At 42.3% G+C, this 24,289-nt stretch overlaps 1 protein-coding gene and 1 long non-coding RNA gene across 6 annotated transcripts in view; one reads left to right on the top strand and one right to left on the bottom strand.

Annotated features, from left to right (window-relative positions):
* Positions 1-24,289, top strand: part of crk (v-crk avian sarcoma virus CT10 oncogene homolog) — an 88,833-nt gene that overhangs the window by 37,032 nt on the left and 27,512 nt on the right. The window contains exons 2-3 of one of the 3 annotated variants that reach the window (XR_011883098.1): positions 9,994-10,367; positions 11,915-19,293. The exons of 1 other annotated variant lie outside the window; for it this stretch is intronic. Coding sequence is in view for 1 of the 2 variants with exons in the window: in XM_072242786.1 (XP_072098887.1) it covers positions 9,994-10,131 (138 nt within the window). In the remaining variant the exon portion in view is untranslated. Of the gene's footprint in view, positions 1-9,993; positions 19,294-24,289 lie in introns of those variants that run through there. One more of the 3 variants, XM_072242786.1, reaches the window with a different exon arrangement.
* Positions 18,036-24,289, bottom strand: part of LOC140187470 (uncharacterized) — a 50,809-nt gene continuing 44,555 nt past the window's right edge. The window contains exons 3-4 of one of the 3 annotated variants that reach the window (XR_011883101.1): positions 23,363-23,554; positions 18,036-18,179 (exon numbers count right to left, since the gene is read on the bottom strand). This is a non-coding gene — a long non-coding RNA (uncharacterized lncRNA). Of the gene's footprint in view, positions 18,180-19,199; positions 19,531-23,362; positions 23,569-24,289 lie in introns of those variants that run through there. The other 2 variants (XR_011883099.1, XR_011883100.1) reach the window with 2 other exon arrangements.

Below are 24,289 nucleotides of genomic sequence, written 5' to 3'. Positions count from 1 at the left end.
GAAATTGCTCCTCATCTGTTTTAAAGGGGTATCCTTGTATTATGGGGCTGTGCCCTCTGGTCCTAGACTTTCCATGATTGGAAATCTCTCCACGTCCATTCTGTCCAGGCCTTTCAATGGTGAATTGTGTGAGATTAATGGGAAGCCAGAGAGAAATTAGTGCTTGTAAATCTGGGATGGAAAGTTTGAGACCATTATAGTAGCTTTTTAAAAAGTTGGAAATGTGATTCGAGCTGGTCAGCCTTCCAGAGATGGTCCCAGTTCTTCAGTGAACAGCCATGCTCTGAACATTTATCCATAATTTACAATTGTTGCACCAGTGATCTTTGATCTGTTCTTTAGTATGTGTTCCCATATGACTTGCTTTTACATACTGTCAAGTACTGGGCTGGTTATCTTTTGAAGTTGGAGTTGCCCCTTTTGAGAAAGCAATTCTACAAGGCTGATTGCAGTATTTACATACAACCTTTGCTTCTCTTTCCATTTTTAACTTTTGTTCTACCTCTTCTCATCTGTGTTTCCTTCATTTCATGCTGTGAGCTTTTCAGTGAGGTGCTTTGGTGACAAAGGAGGACAGCAAACTCATTGAATGGGCAAGGTTCAGATAAGTATCTCCTTGTTTTCTTTTGCTGCTTGCTCACTTTGCTTGTTTTGTGTCAGAACCCAAGAAAGGTCTTGCAACATAAGATGTGTGGAATTCTTCTCGATAGATTAAAGGTTAACTTTATTTGTCACGTACATTGAAACAGGCAGTGAAATGTATTGTTTGCCACTTTAATCTAACCTCAGCTCTAACTGCAAGGAATATGTAGACTTGATAACCTAAAAAATTTTCTTTGCTGCTTTTGTGCTGGCTTTGGTCATGTCATGAAATTTAGGCTTCAGGGGTGGCTTTTCAGTCCATCCAATGAATTGAGCTGAATTCAATTGACTTTTTCTTGCATCCTTCACATACTTGAGTAAAAATCTTTGTTACATCTCCATCTAAATATGCCATGTGTAATCATAGTAATTTATAATAAATAGAACGGTCAATGTAATATAGAGTACTCAAATCAGCGTGAGTTCATCAGTCTAATGGCCTGGTGGAGGAAGCTGCCCCAGAACCTGTTGGTCCTGGTTTTTATGCTGCGGTACCGCTTCTCAGATGGTAGCAGCTGGAATAGATTGTGGTTGGGACAGCTGAAGTCCCCAATGACCTTACGGGCCCATTTTACACACCTGTCCTTGTAAATGCCCTGAATCATGGGAAGTTCACAACTACAGATGCACTGGGCTGTCTGCACCACTCTCTGCAAAGTCCTGCAATTAAGGGAGGTACAGTTCCCATAGTAGGCAGTGTTGCAGCCAGTCAGGATGCTGTCAGTTGTGCCCTTGTAGAAAGTTTTTGGGGGCCATACCAAACTTCCTCAACCATCTGGGGTAAAAGAGGAGCTATTGTGCCTTTTTCACCACACAGCTGGTGTGTACAGATGACGTGAGGTCCTTGATGATATGGATACCGAGGAATTTGAAGCTCTTTACCCTCTCAGCCCCAGATCCATTGATGTCAATAGGGGTTAGCTGGTCTCCATTCCTCCTGTAATCCACAACCAGCTCCTTTGTTTTTGCGACATTGAGGGTGAGATTGTTTTCTTGACACCACCGTGTCAGAGAGGTGACTTGTTCTTTGTAGGCCACCTTGTTATTGCTTGAGATGAGGCCAACCAATATAGTGTTGTCAGCAAAGTTAATTAGATTAGAGCTGTGGGTAGCAAAGTAATCCCATAGATCCAATTCCATGCACCTCTAACTGTACTTTCTACCATGCCTACCAATTTCCCTGTTTCCTTTTTGCCACCCAACTATATGGAGTGCCACAATAGCATAGTAGTTAGTGCGATTCAATTTCAGCTTGGTGCATTGGAGTTAAGTACCAGCATTTTCTGTAAGCAAGTTTGTATGTTCCTTCCCGTGGCCATGTGGGTTTCTTCTGGGTGTTCCAGTTTCCCTCTAGTCCAATATGTACTGATTAGTAGGTTAATTGATCATTGTAAGTCACTTTGTGATTGGTCTAGGGTTTAAATTGGGGGTTGCTGGGTGGTGCAGTTTGGTGTGCTGGAAGGGCCCGTTCTGCACTGTCTGTCTATAGTAATAGGCAGCTGTCAATCGCAGGGAATCATGCGTTTGCACTGCTGGTGGACTGACCTCTCCAGGGTGCAAGCACGTTACTGTAGTCCAAGGGAAGGGCAAGTGCTGATACAGCTTGGCACCAGTGTTTATTACTATCTAGTAAAGATAATAAAGCAATGTGAAGGTTTCAATAGGTATACTTAATGTCAGAAATGTATACAATATACATCCTGAGATTCCTTTTCTTTGCAAACATCCACGAAAACAGAGGAGTGCCCAAAAGAATGAATGACAATTAAATGTTAGAACCCCAATGTTCCCCTCCCACGCATAAGTAGCAGCAAAGCACTGACCCTCCCCCAACAGCAGAAAAGCATTGGCACCCCCCCTCACCGAGCACTCAAGTACACAGCAAAGCATCAATAAAGACAGACTTGCACTACCAAGACTACTCATTCACCCAGTATTCGACATAGCACAGGCGCTCACCCACCACAGCGAAGGGATTGTCAACATGATTCAGTTAGCCTACCAGTATGTGTGTGTGTGTGGAGGGGGGGGGGCGGAGAGAGAATGGCAGCATCCAGCAGAAGCTGCTAAGTCACATGGAACAGTTGTAAACACTGCACACAGATCTGAAGACTATGAACTGTGAGCAGTGTGAAAAGAAGATTGAGTGAGACATTGAATGTGGATAGGTTAAATTGGAGTTTAATCTAGAAAATGTGGCATGTTTAATTTGCAAAGAGAAACAATAAAGCTAATTCTGTAAATGGTGAGAGCAGGAAATGCAAGTAGTCAGAAGGACCTGGCTATCTCAGTAAATACAGACATAGTGTGCAGGTGCAGTGAAGTTAACGAACTTTCATACGGTCTGAAGTATGAAAGTGGAGAACGACTGAAATTCAATAGGTCAAAAATGTCATGCCGTGAGTCTGAAAATCCTGGAGGATAAGGCAGTAGCTGTGGAGAGAACAATTACTTTATGCTTTCTTTAATTTTAGAATCTGGGCATCTTTCACCAGGCCATTTCAGAGGTAGGTCATTTAAGGGTTAAACAGATTGGTTGCTCTGGAGTTGAACATTGGCCAGACTGGACTAGGATGATGGCAGACTCTCTCCCCTTTGTTGAACCATATGGGTTTCCATGACAATCACAGTACCATTTCTGCTGACTGTTTTAAATTCCACAGCCAACTTGGTGAGATTTTAACCTGGCTCTCCAGTCCATGCTTCCAGACACAGTACAGCTATCTCCTGTGTTATGGCAATATTCACATTTAGAATTTGCAAATCTAAAATGCAATAAAATTCACCAAGAATTTACCTGGGGGAGGGGGGGGAATAGCTATAAAAACTTGTTTCTTGATGTGTGCAGTCTTGTAAAAATTTGCATACAGATCCTTTTACAAATGTACAACCTTGTGTTGCATGACCTCACGTTATGAAATGCTTAGAAAAACTGGTCCTGACACCACTGGACCATCATAAGCCATCAACTGGACCCCTGCAGTTTGCTTACCAACTACCAACCACACATTGGAGTCGAGCACACCATTATCTTTCTGCTTCAACAGGCTTGCACCCATCTGGATGAGCCGGGCAGCACTATTACAATCATGTTCTTTGATTTCTCCAGAGCTTTTAATACCATGTGACCTGCTTTACTAGGGAGTAAGCTCACAGGAGATGCAGGTGGAAGCTGCACTAGTGTCCAGGATTACAGATTACCTGTTCAGGCAGCCACGGTATGTGAGATTGTAGAGCTGTGTATCAGATACTGTGGTTAGCAGCACAGGGGCACCACAAGACTGTCCTGCCCCTTTCCTGTTCACCATCTACACCTTAGACTTCAGATAAACTTGGAGTCCTGCCACCTTTAGAAGTTTTTGGACAATTTGGCAGTTGTGGGCTGCATCAGCCGGGGTCAAGAGGTTGAGTACAGAAGAGTGGTGGACATAACTTTGAGTGGTGTGGGCTGAATCAACCTGCAGCTCAACATCACTAAGACAAAGGAATTGGTGGACTTCAGAAAAGTGAAAATGCCCTGCATTCTCATTCTCATTCCCATCTCCATCTCCATCAAGGGAACTGGTGTGGAAGTTGTCCAGGCCTTTAAATACCTGGGATCTCACCTGGACAATAAACTGGACTGGACTAAAAAGAGGTCCTGTACAGAAAGGGACAGAGCCGACTAAGGAGGCCCCAGTCATTTAATGTCTGCAGTACTATGCTGCAGATGTTCGACTCAGTGGTGGCCAACATTCTATTCTACGCTGTAGTCTGCAGGGGCAGCGAGGTGAGAGCAGCTGTTGCCAAGAAAATCGATGCTTGTCAGGATGGCTGGTTCTGCTTTGGGGGTGGAACTGTATTTTCTGATGGTTGTCTGAGAGGAGGATGCTGCAGAAGCTACAGAGCATTATGGGCAATCCCCCTCTCCTCTTCAATGACATACTGGACAAACAGGAGCCCCTTCAGTTACACTCATTCCACCTGAGGTGTGCCACTGAATGCCACAGGAGATCCTTTCTCCTTAAGTATATAAGTATATGGTTTCATTGCACATCTAAATTTTGTACTATTACCTTTTAATGCATATTTTGTATTTTTTTGTACCTCAATGCTTACATTATGTATTGTAAAGTGTATGTTTCTGACTAAACAATCTTGCAGCAACTATTTCCTTTGGGATAAATATTTATCTTGTTTTTCTCCCTTCATAACATAGGGTCACCTGTAATGGAATGCCTCACCATTACCTATTGTCAAAACTGTCAATCAGAAAGTCTGAGAGGATCGGTGTATATCCAGTTTTAGAGACTAATTGGGGCCACACCAGTATGTCCAGTTTTTGTCCACTAACCTGAAGTTTTAAATTCTCCTTCACTAGCGTTTGTTAGTCTGATTTCTCTGAGGGAAAGAATGGATGAAGTTTGCACCCTGGAATTTAGAAGAATGATCACAATGTTTTTAAGGGCTCTTTTGGATGAGACACCAGTTTCCCTTCACTGCAAAATTGAGAGTCAGAGAGTACCCTTCCAAGGTCTAAAATTGAGAAGAGAAATTGTTGATTCTCACAGATGCTAAGTCATTGAGTCCATTCAGGATAGGAGATGGCAGAATCTCAAATGGTGATGAAACCAACAAGAGTGAGAGTTTTTCGCAGTCAACATCAGCAAGGCCAAGGCTTTGATTGTCAACTTAAGGAAGTTGGCAAAACAAGTTGCCCGACATATGTCAGTTATAATAAGCCTGATTCTGGACTTCAGTTTGCTACAGGAATCAGATATATTGGAAAAGCAAAGATATTGAATAACACACAAAAATGCTGGAGAGGCTCAGTAAATGATTGAGGAGATAAGATCACAAGACAAAGGAGCAGAAGTAGGCCATTCGGCCCATTGAGTCTGCTCCGCAGCTCCCCCATGAACTAAACTATTCACCCATCTAGTTCCAATTTCTGGCTTTTTCCCCATATCCCTTGATACCCTGACTAATTAGATACCTGTCAATCTCCTCCTTAAACACCCTCAATGATCGGGCCTCCACAGCTGTATGTGGCAACAAATTCGACAAATCCACGACCCTCTGGCTAAAAAAATTTCTCCTCATCTCTGTTTTAACTGGGTACCCTGTAATTCTAAGACTATGGCCTCTTGTCCTGGACTCACCCACCAAGGGAAACAACCTTTCCACATCTACTCTGTCCAACCCTTTCAACATTCGAAATGTTTCTATGAGATCCCCTCATTCTTCTATACTCTAACGAATACAATCCAAGAGGTGACAAACGCTCCTCATATGTTAGCCCCTGCATTCCAGGAATCGTCCTCGTAAATCTTCTCTGAACTCTCTCCAACATCATTACATCCTTTCTAAGATAGGGGCCCAAAACTGCGCACAGTATTCCAAATGAGGTCTCACTAATGCCCCATAGAGCCTCATCAACACCTCCTTACTCCTATACACTATTCCTCTTGAAATGAATGCCAACATAGCATTCGCTTTCCTTACCGCCGATCCAACTTGGTGGTTAATCTTTAGGGTATCCTGCACGAGGACCCCCAAGTCCCTTTGCACTTGAAGGTCAACTCATCTGATTTAATATATTTTTGATTTTAAAACCCCTAACCTGTACCAGCAACACAACTGGGCCAAAATTAAAAGAAACAGATACACACTTAGAAGAATCCCAAAGGCTCAGATTTTCATGCTGTTTCTATTCTTGTCTTGGGGAAAGAGTCTTTAGATCTGACAGATCTCACTTATGCAGAAGTTTTACTTGCTGGACTTAGAAGCTAAATGATATTGGAGAATCTGGGCATGAATTTTTTTGATTGCATTCTGCCAATTATCTTCAAGCCTTCCAGACTTTGACACAAAATTAGGGTGGATAGAGCGGTGGGAGAGCCTGGACTCCGTAATCTTTGACATCCTTACTAGCCAAGAACCTATCAACCTCCGCTTTAAATATACCCATCAACTTGACCTCCACAGTTGTCTGTGGCAATGAATTCCCCAGAGTCACTGCCCTCTGGCAAAGAAATTCCTCATCTATTCTAAATGGATGTCCCTTTATTCTGAGGCTATACACTACTGGAAACGTCCTCTCCACATCCACCCTTGCTAGGCCTTTCAATATTCAACACTCATTTCATATGTCAGTGTAACGAGGTGCATAGAGATATTCATATGAAACGTACACAAATGCCTTTGGCATTGTTTTATTCAATCCCGAGGCAGTTTAACGTTAGTCAGAACCAGACAGCTATGTTTGGCACATGATGGTTCATCGTGACTGGGTGTCTAAAAGAGGGCTGGGTTAATTAATTCAAACAAGCCTTTTTCAGTCCTGGTTTGAATGATAAGGATTTTTTTCATTCTGGATATTTCTCCAGAATAGTATTTCATAGCTTAGAAATAAATTTAAGTTCAATTTTTGAACTAAGTGTGTGTATTGTCTGTCACCCTATATAACCGTGAGATTCATTTTCTGCGGGCATTCACAGGAAATACAAAGAAACAGTGGAATCAGTAAAATGTTGCACACGGGTATGGACAGACAACCAATGTGCAAAAAGACAAGGAACTGTATAAATATCGAGAACATGAGAGAAAGTCCTTGAAACTGAGTCCACAGGTTGTGGGAGTGAGTGAAGTTATCCCCTCTAATTGAAGAGCCTGATGGTTGAGGGTTATTAACAGTTCCTGAACGCGGTAGAGTCCTGAGGCTCTCGTGCCATCTTCCTGATGGAAGCAGTGAGAAGAGAGCGTGTCCTGGGTGGTGGGAGTCATTGGTGGATGCTGCTTTCCTGCAGCGCTGCTCCATTGAGTGATTGGGGGGGCTTTACTCGTAATGGACCGGGCTGTATCAACTGCATTTTGTAGGATTTTCCATTCAAGGATACATCGGTATGTCTCCATACCAGATTGTGATGCAAACAGTCAGTGTACATCTAGAAGGTTCCATGCTTTTTAAAAAGTAGCCAGCTCGCTTGTGTTTCCATTGCCATTTTGGCTGATTAGGGGCTTTTCCAGTGTCATCAGTTTCTGTCCTTGAATATCTTTGGCACTGCACGGTTGAATGTAATATTTCTTGTTTGATGGAGGAGAAAAATGGTTAAAGCCAACAGCACAAATTGACCATTGAATCCTGGGCAAGCTATAGAGTTACCTAGCAACACACACAAAAGTTGCTGGTGAACACAGCAGGCCAGGCAGCATCGCTAGGAAGAGGTACAGTCGACGTTTCGGGCCGAGACCCTTCGTCAGGACTAACCGAAAGAAGAACTAGTAAGAGATTTGAAAGAGGGAGGGGGAGATCTGAAATGATAGGAGAAGACAGGAGGGGGAGGGATGGAGCCAAGAGCTGGACAGGTGATTGGCAAAAGGGCAAAATAGCTATTTTTGGTAACATGGAGGCACTTGGGCTGAGTAGAGATGGGAAGCTCAATTATAACATTCAGAAATTAAACTCAGTATAAGTGTGGAAAAGAATTGAGGGGTAAACACAAATTCTGCTCAAGAGCTAAACGAGAAGTATTTGGAACAAAGGAATGTTTTAGCTATAGTCTGCTTTGCTCAACGCGCTGGGTGTTGCCCTGACGGCTGCCCACTGCAATGACTCACACTTTATGCGGCTGTGACTGGTAGCAGCCAGCCCTCATTTGATTCTGTGTGCAAGGACGTAGGAACAGCCAGGCAATTTATCAGTCTCGACCTGCTGTATTTCAAACGTCTGACTCCTTTGCCTGAAAGAATGTAGCTAGATAAGGATTTAAGATGGATGGGTTTTGCTTACTCATGTGGGTGTTAGATATTAAGATTACCATAATTTCTTTTTAACCCTGCATCTGATCCATATAGTCCCCATCCTGCTTTTGTGCTGAATGCAATTAAATTGATCCAGCTTTCCTGTGTTTTAACTTTACCCTTTCTGTCCTCCTGAAGTATTTCTTAGTATGTCAGGAGCCCTCCAGTGTTTTTTTTCGAGTGGTCTTTGTAGCAGATATAGTACATCTGCTCAAAGCTAAAAAAGGATTTTCTGGGGAATTCGAAAGCAGGAAGAAGTTGTAGGAGGGAATTCCAGAACTTTTGGGCTTTTGTAACAGTGACATAGTTAGAATCAGTGAGGCCAGTATACCAAATAAGAGCACTTCAGAAATCAGAAGTGCAAAGGGATTTGGGAGTCCTTGTGCAGGGTTCCCTAAAGATTAAGTTGGTGGCAAAGAAGGCAGAGGATCAGAATATAAAAGCAAGGATGTAATGCTGGGGCTTTAGTAGTGCAGTCACTTGAATCCAGTATGACATTCTGAAGCATTTTTACTGGTGGGTCTTCAGGTGGCTGTAGAGGCTGATCTGAGATCCACATTTTGTTGCAATGTGGGCGAGAATAAGTGGTGGCTGTGGTTAGTGACCAGCTCTTTAAAAGCTTTTGTCGGACTGCACTAGGATTATTGTGAGCAGATTCCGGCCCCCTGGTTGCTGATTTATCATTGCCCTCAACCCCATTCTCTTGCCTTCTCCTTGTGACCTCTGATTCCTTATCAACCTCTTTTAAAGATACCCAATAACTTGGCATCCACAGCTGTCTGAGGCAATGAATTCGACAGATTTCTCACCCTCTGGCTAAAGAAACTCCTCCATCCCTGTTCTAAAGGGCCATCTTCTATTCCGAGGCTGTGCCCTCTGGTCCTATTGGAACCATTCTCTCCTCACCCACTGTCTAGGCCTTCCAATATTTGATAGGTTTCAACACTCCTTCATTCTTTTAAACAGCGAGTACAGGCCTAGAGCTGCTGAACGCTGCTCATTCATGGGTTAATTCTCTGAACCTTCTACAATGCCAGCACCCACTCTTACAAAAGGGGCCTAAAATTGCTCTCAATACTCCAAGGACTGATGAATTGTCTGGGCCTGAAATGTCTTTTCTGCAGATGCTGCCTGGCCTGAGTTCCTCCAGCATTTTGTGTGTGTTACTCAGCAATGCATCCTTGATTTTATATTCTAGTCCTCAATCCTAAGTTTTGAAGTTTCCTTCGCAAATCTCCCTCTGTTTAGATCTTCCTAATATGCTATTCTAACCTTCCTGTTTGAAAAGATTATTTTAATCTTTGCACTCATCACTGATGGGCAGGATGGTTGGAACTCCAAAGGTAAAAAAGTAGATTACTCCTAGTGTGGCTGAGAATTAATGGGCTCATGAGAGAGAATAAGTTTCAAGGATTAAATTGAAAGCTGGTATAGATTTGATGGGCCAAATGGCCACCTTGTTTCATAAGGAAGTGTAAAGTGAGAAATCTGCTATGAATCATGTCTATTACATTCCTGTGATATTCTCCTTTTACAGTAACTGATTGTGACCTTGTATTGTTCTTGTAGGTTGGTGACCTAGTGAAGGTAACCAAGATCAACGTGAATGGCCAGTGGGAAGGAGAATGTAACGGTAAACACGGTCACTTCCCTTTCACCCACGTCCGACTTCTTGATCAACAGAACCCTGAGGAGGACCTAAGCTGAGTGGATCTGTTTTAGGCAACAAAATGATTTGAGTCTCAGATGGGAATAAACTTTCTACAGTTCCATTTTCCAACAAACTGGTCCCCGCCCAAGCCCACACCCGGAGACTTTGGCCGTCTAATGTTTACACTAGCCCAGTGAGATTGCGGTTAACTTGCCTATGGAACTGTTGAAACTGTTTAGGTTGCGGTTTGCAGCCGCGGTTCTGGTGTATGCTTTAACGGTTGCACTCATCGGTGAGTAATGTTCACATGATGGGCACATTCGGAGCTGAGAACAATCAGAGTTTCTTTCCTAACTAATCAATGTTCCTGCAAGTATATTGTGGCTGTTGATCTGGATGTGTGTGTGAGATTTGTAAAGGGCAAATGGAACTCTCCTATGGCCAAGTGGGCAATGATGGTTGCAGTACCACACTAAATCATATCTCAGCCCTGTACTTTGCTGGTCTTGTCTTTGATGCCCCTAAATTAGAAAAGGGAGTGAAGAAGAGATTCAACCCAGCCCAAGTCATCCAGTAGCCCTTCTACAACAGCCAGTTTGTGGTCTTTGGATGAAGGTCGGATCAAGGTCTGTAATTATACCTTGAACGCAGCTGGTAGCAGGGAGTATCAAGGTAGTGGAGCAGGTGAAGTGACGATAAGCCTCTTACACGATCTCACACAACATCAAGGTTCATGGTTGCAATTACTAAACACTACTGGATAGGGATGTAAACACAAGAGGTCCTGCAGATGCTGGAAATTTAAATTAACACACAAAATACTGGAGGAACTTAGCAAGTAAGGCAGCTTCTGTGGAAAGGAATAAAGAGTTGACATTTCAGGCTGACATCCTTTGAATGTTGCTGCTTTTTACGGAAAAGGCATGAAGGTTCTTGGCCCAAAATATCGACTGTTTATTTTTCTCCATGGATGCTGTCTGACCTGAGTTTCTCCAGCATTTTGTCTGCATAGGGATGGACCTTTAGCTGAATATTAAGCAAATGTTTAAGATCATTTATGTGTATCACTTCAGTAGGGTTTATAAGTAACACAAAATGCTGGAGGAACTCAGCAGGTCACGTAGCATGTATGGAAAACATTAACAGTGTTAATGTTTCAGGCTAAGACCCTTCATCAGGAAACCCCCTGCATTGATGCTGCTTGACTTGAGTTCCTGCTGCATTTTGTGTGTGTTACCCTGGAACTCAAGCATCTGTAAAATCTTTTGTGAATATGGTAAATGCTTTTATTTTGCAGTAACCATTAAAGAGACACTAACTTTTGGTCTGGGTAACTGATAATGTTCACCGATATTGACTTAATGGCTGTTAGATATGTTCATATCTTGGTGACATTTTGAACATTTGGCTGTCTGATCTGTAAACATCAAATGCCACTTAGTCTTGCAGGCCTTTTCCAAGATACTGACTTTTGCCAAGCAACAAACCTAAGTAATTTTAGGATTTTTAGAAGAGATGCAAGTGTTTTTTGTAAACTTGCTGCCACATAAACCAGGAAACACTACAAAAGATTAATGCTTGATTTTGGGAGGGTTTAAAGCAAGTTTAGATCTTGTGTGCTGATAGTGTGCAGCAAGTTTATGGTGGGGGACAGGGGCAATGAATTAACCATGTTTGTTTGTCTTCTGATCAATCAGTGCCTAATGACCAATTATTAATGTACGCTTTGGCATTCCAAAGCAAAGAACCATGTTTCTCAACAGCGTTAATGAAAAATGTTTTCCTTTATCATACACTACCTACATCTTGGCACATTCCTTGGATGGTTCCTTCTCTCAGACGCATAATGGACTCCAAGATACAGTCTTCCAGTTGTTACTTTATATGAAGCCTCGTTGCTCCATGACACAATAACGATCTAATGAATTGTACAGGAAGACGTCATACAACACGTACTTCATCTTCTGGACTGAACTGCATCTTAATCTCTCATGTTACGTTTGACATACAGCACAGTTAAACATAGCAGCTGTACTAACGCTTCTACAAATGTCTTCTCTGAAATTTATTTTCCTTATTTTTAACCTTTGTTCAATTTCTGTTCTGATTTCAGATTATATTGAAATTGTTTTTGTTTAATTCAGTGTAACAAAATCTAGACTTGTATTTATTGTTATAGGGTTGCTGTGACCACTTTTCCTTAACGCCAATAGCTGGGAGTGGTGTGTGGAGCGGGTAGCCAGTGGTGGCATTAGGACCTGCTTGTCATACTGATTTTTGGCAAAGGCTGGAGATGTGAAACAAGTGGGATGGCAGGGAGAATTGTGTTCATTGGGGAAATGAGCATCTCACCTAAATATTCAGTGGCCAAACATTTCTATGCAATTTATTGTCACTTCAGGCCTGTTTCTGGTAGTTTAATAAGTGGGCTTCTTTTCTGCTCCCCCCCCCACCCCATCCAGCAGTATGATGTCCATTAAAACAAGGTTTTATTCAGCCCTGTGATTTGTGACATCCCTCTGCATTTCTCACTGGCCATCAGTACTCTGTGGTTAAATTTAAACCTGACTATCTCCTTGTGTGTTGCTTCATCTGATAGAGATTGTGAAATGAAAAGGGATCAGTGGTTTTACCTCCCATCTGTCGTTTAAAATGCAGGAGACATCACATCAGGACGTGTCTCAGATGCACATGAGTTTTTAAAATCTCACCCTCTCCCTTGTATCCCCCTTACATGCACATTGAAAGTAAGCAATGACATAATTGATAGCTTGGTTCTCGAGTTTTACCTGAGAATAGTGAATAATTGTGGCCTGAAAATGTGCTTAAAGGATTTTCTTTGAATTACCTGTGTCCACACTTTCCTTGGAAAGGCTGATGTTAGTTGCAGAAGAGTGAGTGAGTAACACATGTCCATTTTCAGACTCTGTTTTCTGTGTCTGCGGGTCGTGGGGGAAGAGGCAACAGCAATGGATGCCTTTGACTTTTGGTATATGCATTGACTTCCAAAGCCTAAATGAATTTCAGTTCTAAAGCACATCTAGAACAGCATACACATTTCCCAAACAAAAACTGGTATACAAGTTTTTGGATGGCTGCTACCAGGTAACAAATACATTAATTTATAAGGCAATTGGAGGGAAAATGGGAATCGTCAGGATGAGCTTCCTTGGAGACAGGAGGTTATATACTAGTGCTGATTGGTTTCTGTACTTAACTACACCTTGTTTTTTTAAAAAAAAACATACACCAAAGCTGGAAGAAGTGATCTGAAAGTATTAGTGGTGTAGGCTTGATTTCCTGTTAGTTTCCCCACCTTTGTGATATTACCCATCAATCATGGTTGGTCTGTACAAATTCACACTTTGTATGAAAATACTATTACTAGTAGAAATTATATGAACAGTATTAAGTTTATAATTCAAAGAAGATCTTGTAGTTACAGAAATTTTATAATTATGGGGTCTTAATATTTGAGCCAACCCTCTGAGCTTAGGTCACCTTTTCTACAAAGCAATGATGGTTCAGTGCTGCTCATTATCACCAAATTCCTTCACCTTTAGCTCACTGTCCTTTGTTGCAATCAGTCAGTAGCCTCAGTTGGTTGAAAGTGAAAATGGAACCAGCCGAACGAAGGTTTTGAATCATTGGAGGGTCTGGGACATTTTTTAAGACAAATGGTAACTTTCCCCTTACTGCCGGTGCATGGGCAAAACCATTGGGTGAAGCCCATGAGTTAATTTTTGCTCTTATTTTCCTGTGGATCACTTTGCATTGCTTCTTAAACCCATCAGTCACCCTGCAGGGACATAAGCTGCCGACAGCTGCTTGCCAGAGTCTTCTGCTCTTCTGTCCTGCACCAGTCTTTCAGGGGTTTCCAGGTTGCTATATCTTTCCTCGGCTCTCCCTGGGGTGAGGTCTTTGAAGCTTCTGTTGGTGTTCCTGTAACATGATTATGGGGTTGCTAGCCCCATACCAAATTGTCCTCCTTTTGCAGCCAGGCTTGGGACTGTCCAATGCAGAATTACTTTGCATTGCTACTGTGTGGAATATCTCAGAACCTGAAGCTCCCGGGCTGCTGCCCACCTTTCCATTTACCAGCCGATGTAAAGAATACTGCAAATCTGGGACTTGTTCATTTGACTCTTGCTGACACCATAATACATGGGAGCCTTAGGCCCATTGAGTCCACCATTTCATCGTAGCTCATTTATTATTCCTCAGCCTCTTCCTGCTGCCTTCTCCCCATTACCTTTGACATCCTTACTAATCAAGAACCTATCAACTTCCGCCTTAAATATACCCAATGATTTGCCCTCTGCGGTAATAAATTGCACATATTCAGCAGCTTCTGGCTAAAGAAGTCCCTCCTCATCTCCTATTCTAAAGGGATGTCCATCTATTTGTCTGTCCTCTGGTCCTCCATGACACAAGCATGTCAGCAAGCTAATACAGCTTTCCAAATAGCTGTCTCGCTTTCCAGAAATGGGTGTATTCTTATTACATTCTGGAATTGCCTGTAAAACGTAGTGATTCATTGGTTAAGTGTTTTAAATGTGATTTATTTCAGCTTGAGTTCGCACTAAGTCCTGGTTATTACAGTTTTGTTAATGTGTGCATTTTCCCCATGGACATATTGTTGGTAGCTCTACCCATCTCTGGCAGGATTACCATACCTAATTGTTAGTGACTGGAAAATAGTGAGAGCATCTGCAGGTGATTACCTGCCAATGCTTGCTCAAAGAGCCGGTGGAGTCTATTTAACATTATCACTCTCAAAGGCATGCTAGATGAACAACGAGACAGTTGTAGTTTCTACTGAGGTTGAGGAAATGTGGAAACAATTCCATATCACAACAGCACACGTACGGTCTGTGGAGCCAAAACTTCTCGAGTCTCTCCTGGTGGCAGCTTCATTTGCAGATTTAATTTATTTTCTTGCCGGGCAAGAATAGAACTTGCTTATTTGAGTGAGTTGCCCTGATTAGAAACTGATGGAAATTTGCACAGTAGGTTTCACTTTTGTGTTAAAATTCAAAGTGTTATTGATATTCCAATGCCAGTGTTACTCCAAAGCAATGACTGAAATCAGTTTATTACATGTATTTGAAGTTTCTGTTTCTGCCCATTAAAGACTGCAGGTTTCATGGCCAGTAACTTTAAACTCTCTCCTACAGTTCCTGTGGTTAAAATATCAATGTAGAAATGAACTGAGCAACTGATAAGTCTCTGGTGTTGTATTTTGCCCCTCCAGTAAAATTATTTGAGTGTTTCGGGCCTTTTACTTGCGGGACTGTTGCAGGAGTTCCACTTTAGCCTATTTGGGATGGTGGGGAGGTCTTGATTTCCTTGCCCTGCTTGCCCTTGTATATCTGATGCATGAAAGTTGATCGGAGTTTAAACCTGTCATTTGGGGAAGATAATTATCCCGGATAAAACTATAGGCATAGCTGATGTGTAGACTTCGCTATCAAAGCATTGTGATGAGTGCTGAATATGACATTATTGCAAGAAGCCATTTGGTGCGGATACATATATTGAGGATATAATAGCTCTTCCTTCGTCTCTTTTCTTACATATTTAATTCAATTCCAATTTAATTTCTGTAGATGCAGTTCTTTCTACTTCCTACACCAAATGAAACTATCATTAAACTCTATGCCATCTATAAAATCTTGTTTAAGGTTCTGGTTATGGCATTTAAGAATTTTTGTGGTTAATTATTTGGAGATTATGAATTAAGAAACACAGCCCGGGTTTGTCCTGCTTAATAGCCCATTGCTGCAAATAGTCAAAGTGACTAAGGTGTTGAACTCACAGCCACATGCATGGAAGAATCCTTTTTGCCAACTTCCATTTGGCCACTATTTTACATATCCAATGAAAACTAAATGCTGTTTGTTTTGAAATACTTACTTAACACTAAATTTTCCAATGGTTTAATGACTGAAATGAAATGTTCAGTGTTGACTAGTAAGGAGGACCAACGTCCTTCCCTGATTCTACACTATACCCTGCCACTGAGGTGGAGAGGTCCTGAATTGAACTTGCAAATAGTTTTGCTGCTGGAAGAGACAAATGGGAATATAGGCCTTCCCTATGGACTTCCTCAGCTGCAGTGCTTGGTTTCAGTGCACCCTTAACCACATACCTGTAGGGGACTGTATGTCCTGCATGACTGACCAGTAGTCAACAAAAAAAAAGGCCGATGAATAGTCAGTCCCAGATGGGGTGGGATATTCACTATTATAAAGTACAAGTAGTGTCTGACCAGTTGGCAGGACTGATATTTTTGTTGTGAATGTTGGACTTTCTGAGGAAATCATTGAACAACAACAACAATTGCCACTACAGAGGCCTTATCTCCCTGAGTCAGTGTAACATGAGTAAGTACCTCAGAGCTGTATGCTGGAACTGTGAATATTGGCCCTTTGGCCCATCATGTTGTGCCAATCCTTTAACCTACTCCAAGACACAAAATCATCTGCAGATGCTGGGGTCAAAACAACACTCACAACATGCTGGAGGAACTCAGCAGGTCGGGTAGCATCAGTGGAAAAGATCGGTCAACGTTTTGGGCCGGAACCCTTCGTCAGGAACCTACTCCAGGATCCTTCCCCTATGTTTTCATCCATGTGCCTATCTAATAATCTCTCAAATATCTCCACAGATTTGCTATAAACCTGCTACAAACAGGCAGGGAATATTAATGAAGCATTTGAAAGATGTGCAGTGTGCATTTTCCATCACCTAGAAGTGACGGCAAGTGTGCATTTTTGGGGGGGGGGGGCGGGGAGTAGACAGTCTGGAGTGAGAGGGTTGCACAGAGGAAAGACCTTGGATTATCATGACATTGTGATGCTGCACAGGACCAACTATTTCTAATGTTCTGATACTGGACCCCTCTCCGCAATGATCAATGGAGCAGTGCTTTGTGCCGCATAATACTTCTGGCCCTCCAACATGTATGCAGTTTGAATGTGTACGTGGAGAAGTAAAACATCGATTACTTTGTCTCTGATCTGCTCTATTAATGTTTGCTGATGAGACTGTTTCCTTTACTGGAAGATGGCAAAGTAAGCCATCCTGACAATTAAGAAATACACTCTTACATTTCCCTGGAGCTCAGTCGTTGAGAGTATTTCTTGTTTGGGTACTGAGCAGGATTATAGTCTGAGCTAATCTTGAAATGGAAGAATGGGGATGAAAGGAATTGTTTTGCTGCCCCACCCATCAGGGACCAGTGACAAAGCATGCTAATTTAGCTGTTTCACCTTATGCCATTCAAAGTCTCCCATGTGAAATGGGAGTATAGCGTTGCATGGGAGAGCTTTGGCCTCTGTCCCTATCATTTGTCAATTTTTAATTATCTATAATTGGAGCCATATTAATCTGTTTTATCTGTGCTATAAGACAGTGTTGAGAGTGAAGCCTGCGTGACTAAGCGTGAAGCCTACTTGGGTATCTGAACCAAGGTGGGAATCTTAGATTCCTATCCCTTCCCAATCTCTGCATCAGGTGAGATTGACTGAATGCCATGTTCAAGGCAATCATTTGGTACTTGAAAACCCAACAGATTGCACTGAAAAATGGGCGTCTGTACAATCAGCTGGCTGTTCTGGCCATTGTTAATCCAAATACTCTGGGATCAGTTTCCCCCGGGATCAATAAAGTATGACTATCAAGGCTTTTGTCCACTAGCTGGAGTTACTTTGCACCTTAAGTTTTTAACCCATTAGTAGGATTGCATCCCAGAAGATAAAAAGTTGCATATTCTGTTTTCACATTTAAGAGAAGTTTGGATAAGTATATGGATGTGAGGTGCAGGTTGATGGGATTAGACAGAATCACAGTTTAGTATAGGTAGGATGGGCTGAAGGGCTGTTTGACTTTATAACTGCATCATGTACAAAGGGAAGAGACTGAAGAAACGCTATTTTCAAAACTGACATTCTACAGTTCAAAACATGGTTTTATTGTAGTACAGACACTAAAGTCAGGAAAGTAGGTGACAATCTTGAATCCCTGTGACTGCGTGGGTTTCCTCTGGATGCCCTGGTTTCTTTCCACATTCCCATGTACCAGTGCTTGTGGAGTACACGGCCTGCAAGATTATTTGAAATTAGGATATTGACAGTATTTAACACATCTCTACTGAATACTTGTCTTGTGCATCTCACAAAAAGCTGGAAGAACTCAGCAGATCAGACACATCTCTGAAGAGGGGATAAACAGTTAACATTTCAGGCTGAGGCCCTTCAAGTTTCCACAGATGCCATCTGAGTGTTTCTCCAGCATTTTCTGTTACTTTGGATTTCTAAGTTCTACATGCCTGACGTATTTGTTAGACATAGAGGGCTATATTACAGGAATGAGTTTGGCTCATGGCCTGTTTCTGTGCTGAATAATTGTATGCCTGGTGCCACTACCCATTTGCGCAACTGAATAGGGTTGAGCAAGGCATTAGCTGGAGTTTAAATGGGGGGGAAAGACGAGGTCTTCACTGTGGTCTATGCTGCCATCACCAAGAACCTGTGTTAAACAGCTGGCCGGCATTTTGGGTAAATGCAGGGTGCTGCTGGTGTGATTGCAATTGTATCCCATCCTGTAGCTGGTTATAAGGAACTTGGAGTGGGATTTGTTTACAGACCTGTGGTGGGTAGCAGTAACTTAATGCAGACAGTGGGCTGTAACCACACCGCTGCTAATTTCATCATTGTCTATGGGACTGACAAAAGAATTGTCCAAGCATTACAAATTTTCTCCATTCAGACCTCAGTTTGGGGTTCTGTTAAGGACTAAGCCTGCCTCATTCCAAACATGACCTGCAGTTATTACAGGACATGCAAGCAATTAAAACAAAATTAAGTTAACACATTTCCATCATTTCTATCCACTCATAGAGATCAAAATTGAGGAATCCTGGTTGAATTATGGGTTTGACTTTGTCTTCCTACAAAAACAATGTCCATGCAGACTTCAACCCTCAGCAAATGTGTTAAGATGCTCTTATTTTTGTAATTATACTGTACTTTGTCAAGCTGTCGGGAGGGGGAATTCTGGGTTAATACTGTGGAAATGTTATTGCATTGTTAATATGAAGAGATGAACCATCAACACTATATTCTCCATGACAATTAAAATACATCTTTATTTTCTGTAGCATGTATTGTAATGTATGTTTATTATACCTAGCAAATAAATCACTTTGGAAATTACTTTGTGATGTCTGCTTCAATCTGGGTTAAAACGCTGCCCTAAGCACAAAGTGTCTACAATTTCAGAACCTCCACATTCGAGGACATTATCTCAGGGTGAGATTTTTGTATTGTCCAGGGTACTGTCCCAAAGCACAGTTCCATGTGCCACTTCAGGGCAATCATGGAACATCCCACTTGAAAATGTCCAAATCCATTCTGGTGTTCCACCTTTTGAGGTCCTTGAGGTCCTATATACTGTGAAGTGAACATAACATTTTATTTATAAATGAGTAAGAGTTAAGTCAAAGATATGCACTAAACTCCTATCTCTTTTCCTCTCCAATTTTTTTCTTATCCTAAGCACCATAGCATTCCCCTTGGATCCCATGCCTCCTTACTTTCTCAATAAACCTTGCATGGGGTACCTTGTCAAATGCCTTGCTGAAATCCATATACACAACATCTACTGCTCTACCTTCGTCAGTGTTCTTAGTCACATCCTCAAAAAATTCAATCAGGCTTGTAAGGCACAACCTGCCTTTCACAAAGCCATGCTGACTGTTCCTAATTCCTAATCATTATGCCTTGCTGCCTATTCCTAATCATAATGCCTAGTCACATTCTCAAAAAATTCAATCAGGCTCATAAGGCATAACCTGCCTTTGAGAAGGGCATGCTGACTAGTCCTAATAATATTATGCCTTTCCAAATGTTCATAAATCCTGCCCCTCAGGATCTTCTCCATCAACTTACCAACCACTGAAGTAAGACTCACTGGTCTATAATTTCCTGGGCTATCTCTACTCCCTTTCTTGAATAAGGGAACAACAACTGCAAACCTCCAATCCTCCAGAACCTCTCCCATCCCTATTGATGCAAAGATCATTGCGAGAGGCTCAGCAATCTCCTCCCTTGCCTCCCACAGTAGCCTGGGGTACATCTCCTGCAGTCCTGGTGACTTATCCAACTTGATGCTTTCCCAAAGCTCCAGCACATCCTCTTTCCTAATGTCTATATGCTCAAACTTTTCAATCTGCTGTAAGTCATCCCTACAATTGCCAAGATCCTTTTCCATTGCAAATACTGAAGCAAAGTATTCATTAAGTATCTCTGCTCTCTTCTCCGGTTCCATACACACCTTTACACTGTCACACTTGGTCCTATTCTCTCACGTCTTACCTTTTTGATCTTCACATACTTGTAGGATGCCTTGGGGTTTTCCTTAATCCTGCTAGCCTTATCTTCTAGATCTCTATCATTAACTAGTTGTGTGTTTTAACCTTTTTAAAGCTTTTCTTGACTAGATTTTCAACAACCTTTGTACACTACGGTTCTTGTACCCTACCATCCTTTCCCCATCTCATTGGAACGTACTTTGATAATATAATACCTGCTCCCTTAGAATGCCTTCCAATTATTTTCCCCACTACTGATGTCAGGATCACCAGCCTATAATTTCCTGGTTTATTTTTAGAGCCTTTCTTAAATGGTTTAAGTATCTTTGCTAGGACCCCTGTGATTTCTGCACTTAGTTCCCACAGGGCCTGAGGATCAACCTTGGGGATTTATCTACCCTAATTTGCCTCAAGGCAGCAAAGACTGCCTCCTGTGCAATCTGTTTTGCCTTGCTTCTATAAATTCAGTCTATCACCCGAGTAAATTCAGATGTAGAACATTCATTTAAGATCTTTCCCCATCTCTTTTGGCTCCACACATCGATTACCATTTGGATCTTCCAGGGGACTAACTTTGTTGCTTGCAATCCTTGAGCCCTTTACGTATCGGCAGAATCCCTTAAAGATTCTCCTTTCCTTGTGTTTTGGGACAACCTCATGCAGCCTTTTAGCTGTCTTTGCATTTCTTGTAATCAGCACCTTTTTTCTCTCTTTAACCAGAGCTTCAATATCTCTTGAAAACAAAGGTTCCCCTAACCTGTTATCTTCATCTTTTTATTCTGACAGGTACATACAAGCCTTGTGCTCTCAATTTCACTTCTCAAGGCTGCCCTCGTACCAACTACGCCTTTGGCAGAAAACAGCCTGTCACAATCCACACTTCTCAAATCCTTTATGATGCCATCAAAATTGCCCTTTCTCCAATTTAGAACTGAACCTGTGGACTAGACCTATCTGTTTCCATATTTACTTTGATACAGTTTGTTTGTTGTTTAGTTACAGGATAGTTGAATATTCCTGTTGTGGATGTGGGGAAACCGTCAGTGTCCCTGATGACTACACCTGCAAGAAGTGCATCCAATTGTGGCTTCTAACACTCCCTATTACGGAGTTGGAGCTGGAACTGGATGAACTCGGGATCATTCGGTAGGTGGGTGTTGGGGGGGGGGGGGGAATAGGTAGGACCTGGTATTAAACCAGGACTAGGTGACAGTCGGGAAAGGAAAAGGGATTAAGCAGCCAGTGCAGTACCCCTGCGGCCATCCCCCAAACAATAGATGTATCAGTTTGGATACTATTGGTGGGGGGTGGGTGGGGGAGAGAGAGATGACCTAACAGAGGAAAGTGAGTGGTCAGGTCTCTGGCATTGAGTTTGGCTCCATGACTCAGAAGGGAAGGGGGGAAGAAGAGGTGGGTTGGGGTGATAGGGAATGGACAGGAGATTCTGTGGTTGAGAATTTAATTCCTGGATGGTATGTTGCTTCCCTGGTGCCAGGATCCTGGATATCTCAGATTGAGTCTTCAGTATTCTTAGGTGGGAGGGTGAACAGCCACAAGTCCTCCATGTAGATACCAATGACATGGGTAGAACAAGTGGTGAGGTTCTGCATAGGGTCTTGGGTGTTAAGTTAAAGGGCAGAATCTCAGGATTGCTACCTGTGCCACGTGTTAATAAGGCCAGAACTCGGAAGATTATAAAGTTTAACTTGTGGCTAAGCAGTTGATGTGGGAGGGACAGCATCAAATTTTTGGATTATTGGGCTCTCTCCCAGGGAAGGTGGGATCAGTCACGATTTAGGAATGGGGCATTAGGTCTACACATACGTTCCATTTTAATTCCCTCTCCCAGCACTTGGCCTGTAGCCTTTGGTATCAAAGTAATTCAATTGCTGTTAGCAACTGCTTCTGTAGCTCTCTCTGGCAGTGTTCCAGGTAACCACAGATCCCCTCTTAATCCCTTACCCTAAATCTGTGTCCATCCTTCACTCTAAGCCTAGTTTAGATTCCCCAAATTCTGAGAAAAGATTGTGACTACCCTTTATGTCCCTTATAGACACCTCTCCAGTGAGAATAAATGCAGTCTGTCCAACCTCTACCACCACCCCCGCAGTGTGTTCTATACACCCACCACTCTGCAAAAAAAAAACTTACCTCTGACATCTTCCCTCTCTTCCCCCCTCCCTTGTAACTATACTTTCCTCCACCTTAAAATCATGCTCCCTTGTATCAGCTATTTCCCCTGAAGAAAATGTTGCTGCCTATCCACTATCTATGCCTCATCATTTTACACACCTCTATCAAGTGATCTCTTATCCTTTGCTCCAAAGAGAAATCAGTCTATCCGCATGAGGCATGCTCTCTACCCAGCAGCAACCTGGTAAATCTCTGCAACCCTTCTAAAGCTTCCGCAGCCTTCCTAGGAGTGCAATCAATCTTCTTAGTTTTTGTTGAGGTGGTAACTATTTGACCTGTGAGATGGGACAAAATCATGTTCACTCCTAATCAATCCCTGTCTTTCCAACAACTGGTGTCCTGTAGAATTTTTTTTCCCAACAATTTCCCCACTATTGATGCACAACTTGTAGTTTCTTAGCTTTTCCCTATGGTCCTTTTTGGAATAAATTCTGAGGTTCTGTTTTCTCATTTGATATCCTGTTGTTTCAACGGCCCTGTGAGATCTTACTACATACAAACTGGCTATGACATTCTGCATTTATTTGGTTTGAAAGTATTGGTTCAGCAGAGGACCATTTAGTTCAAATTCAAGTCTGATTGTCACATAGCCAAATGAAACAACATTCCTCTGGAACTAGGGTACAAAACATAGTGCCAACAGCCACATGCAGCATGTAGCACAAATAGTTACAATAGAAAAACATAGTCACACACAAAAAAAAAACAAATATACACACCATGCAGCTAATGCAGCCGAAGACAAGCCAGAGAATGAACACTGGAGAGCAACATCAGCAGGCAGGTCCAGTGTCTCCTCCCCAGGGCAGCTGCAACAGCTGAAGACCATTTAAATGGAGGCTTGTTCATTTTAACAGTTGTCCAAAATATAGAGGCACCAGTCTTGAGGAATGCAGTTTGATCGATTGTCACTGTCCGGGACAAACTGACACCACGTTAACTTTCCTTGTTTGCTGATGCAACATGAGGAGTATTTTTAACAACAAACACACTGAGTTACTTAACACTTCCTAAAACGATGACTACAATACAAAACCAAGCAGGTAATACTGAGGTTGTATAAGGCATTGATCAGACCACATTTGTTGTATTGTGAGCAGTTTTAGGCCCCGTATACCCATAAGGAAACATGTGCTGGCATTGGGAATGATCCAGAGGAGGTACATGAGAAAGATCCCAGGAATAGAAGGGTTAAATGTAACAGGAGCATTTAATGTCTCTGGGCCTGTACTCACTGGAGTTTAGAAGAAAGAGGGGAAATCTCATGGACACCTATCAAATATTGAACCTATCAAATCACCTATCAAATATCCCTTTAGAACAGAGATGAGGAGGAAATTCCTTAGCCAGAGGGTGATAAATCTGTGGTTTTCACTGCCAGACTCCTGTGGAGGCCAGGTCATCAGTGGAGGTTGATAAATTTTTGATTAGTCAGGGCATCAAAGGTTACGGGGAGAAGGCAGGAGAATGGGGTTGAGAGGGACAATAAATCAGTCATGAACAAATGGCAGAGCGGATTTGACAGGCCAAATGGCCCAGTTCTGTTCCTATATTTATAGTGCTCCAACTGGTCGGCCCGTAAGCCTATTCACAAATTGTAGAGTTAATTACTGTGGGAACCTTTCTAGGCTGCACTTTCCACACCT

Source organism: Mobula birostris, chromosome 25, assembly GCF_030028105.1.
Source record: "Mobula birostris isolate sMobBir1 chromosome 25, sMobBir1.hap1, whole genome shotgun sequence".
Classification (NCBI taxonomy): domain Eukaryota; kingdom Metazoa; phylum Chordata; class Chondrichthyes; order Myliobatiformes; family Myliobatidae; genus Mobula; species Mobula birostris.
The sequence above is the reverse complement of the archived record's forward strand: the minus strand, read 5'-3'. Positions and strand labels throughout refer to the sequence as shown.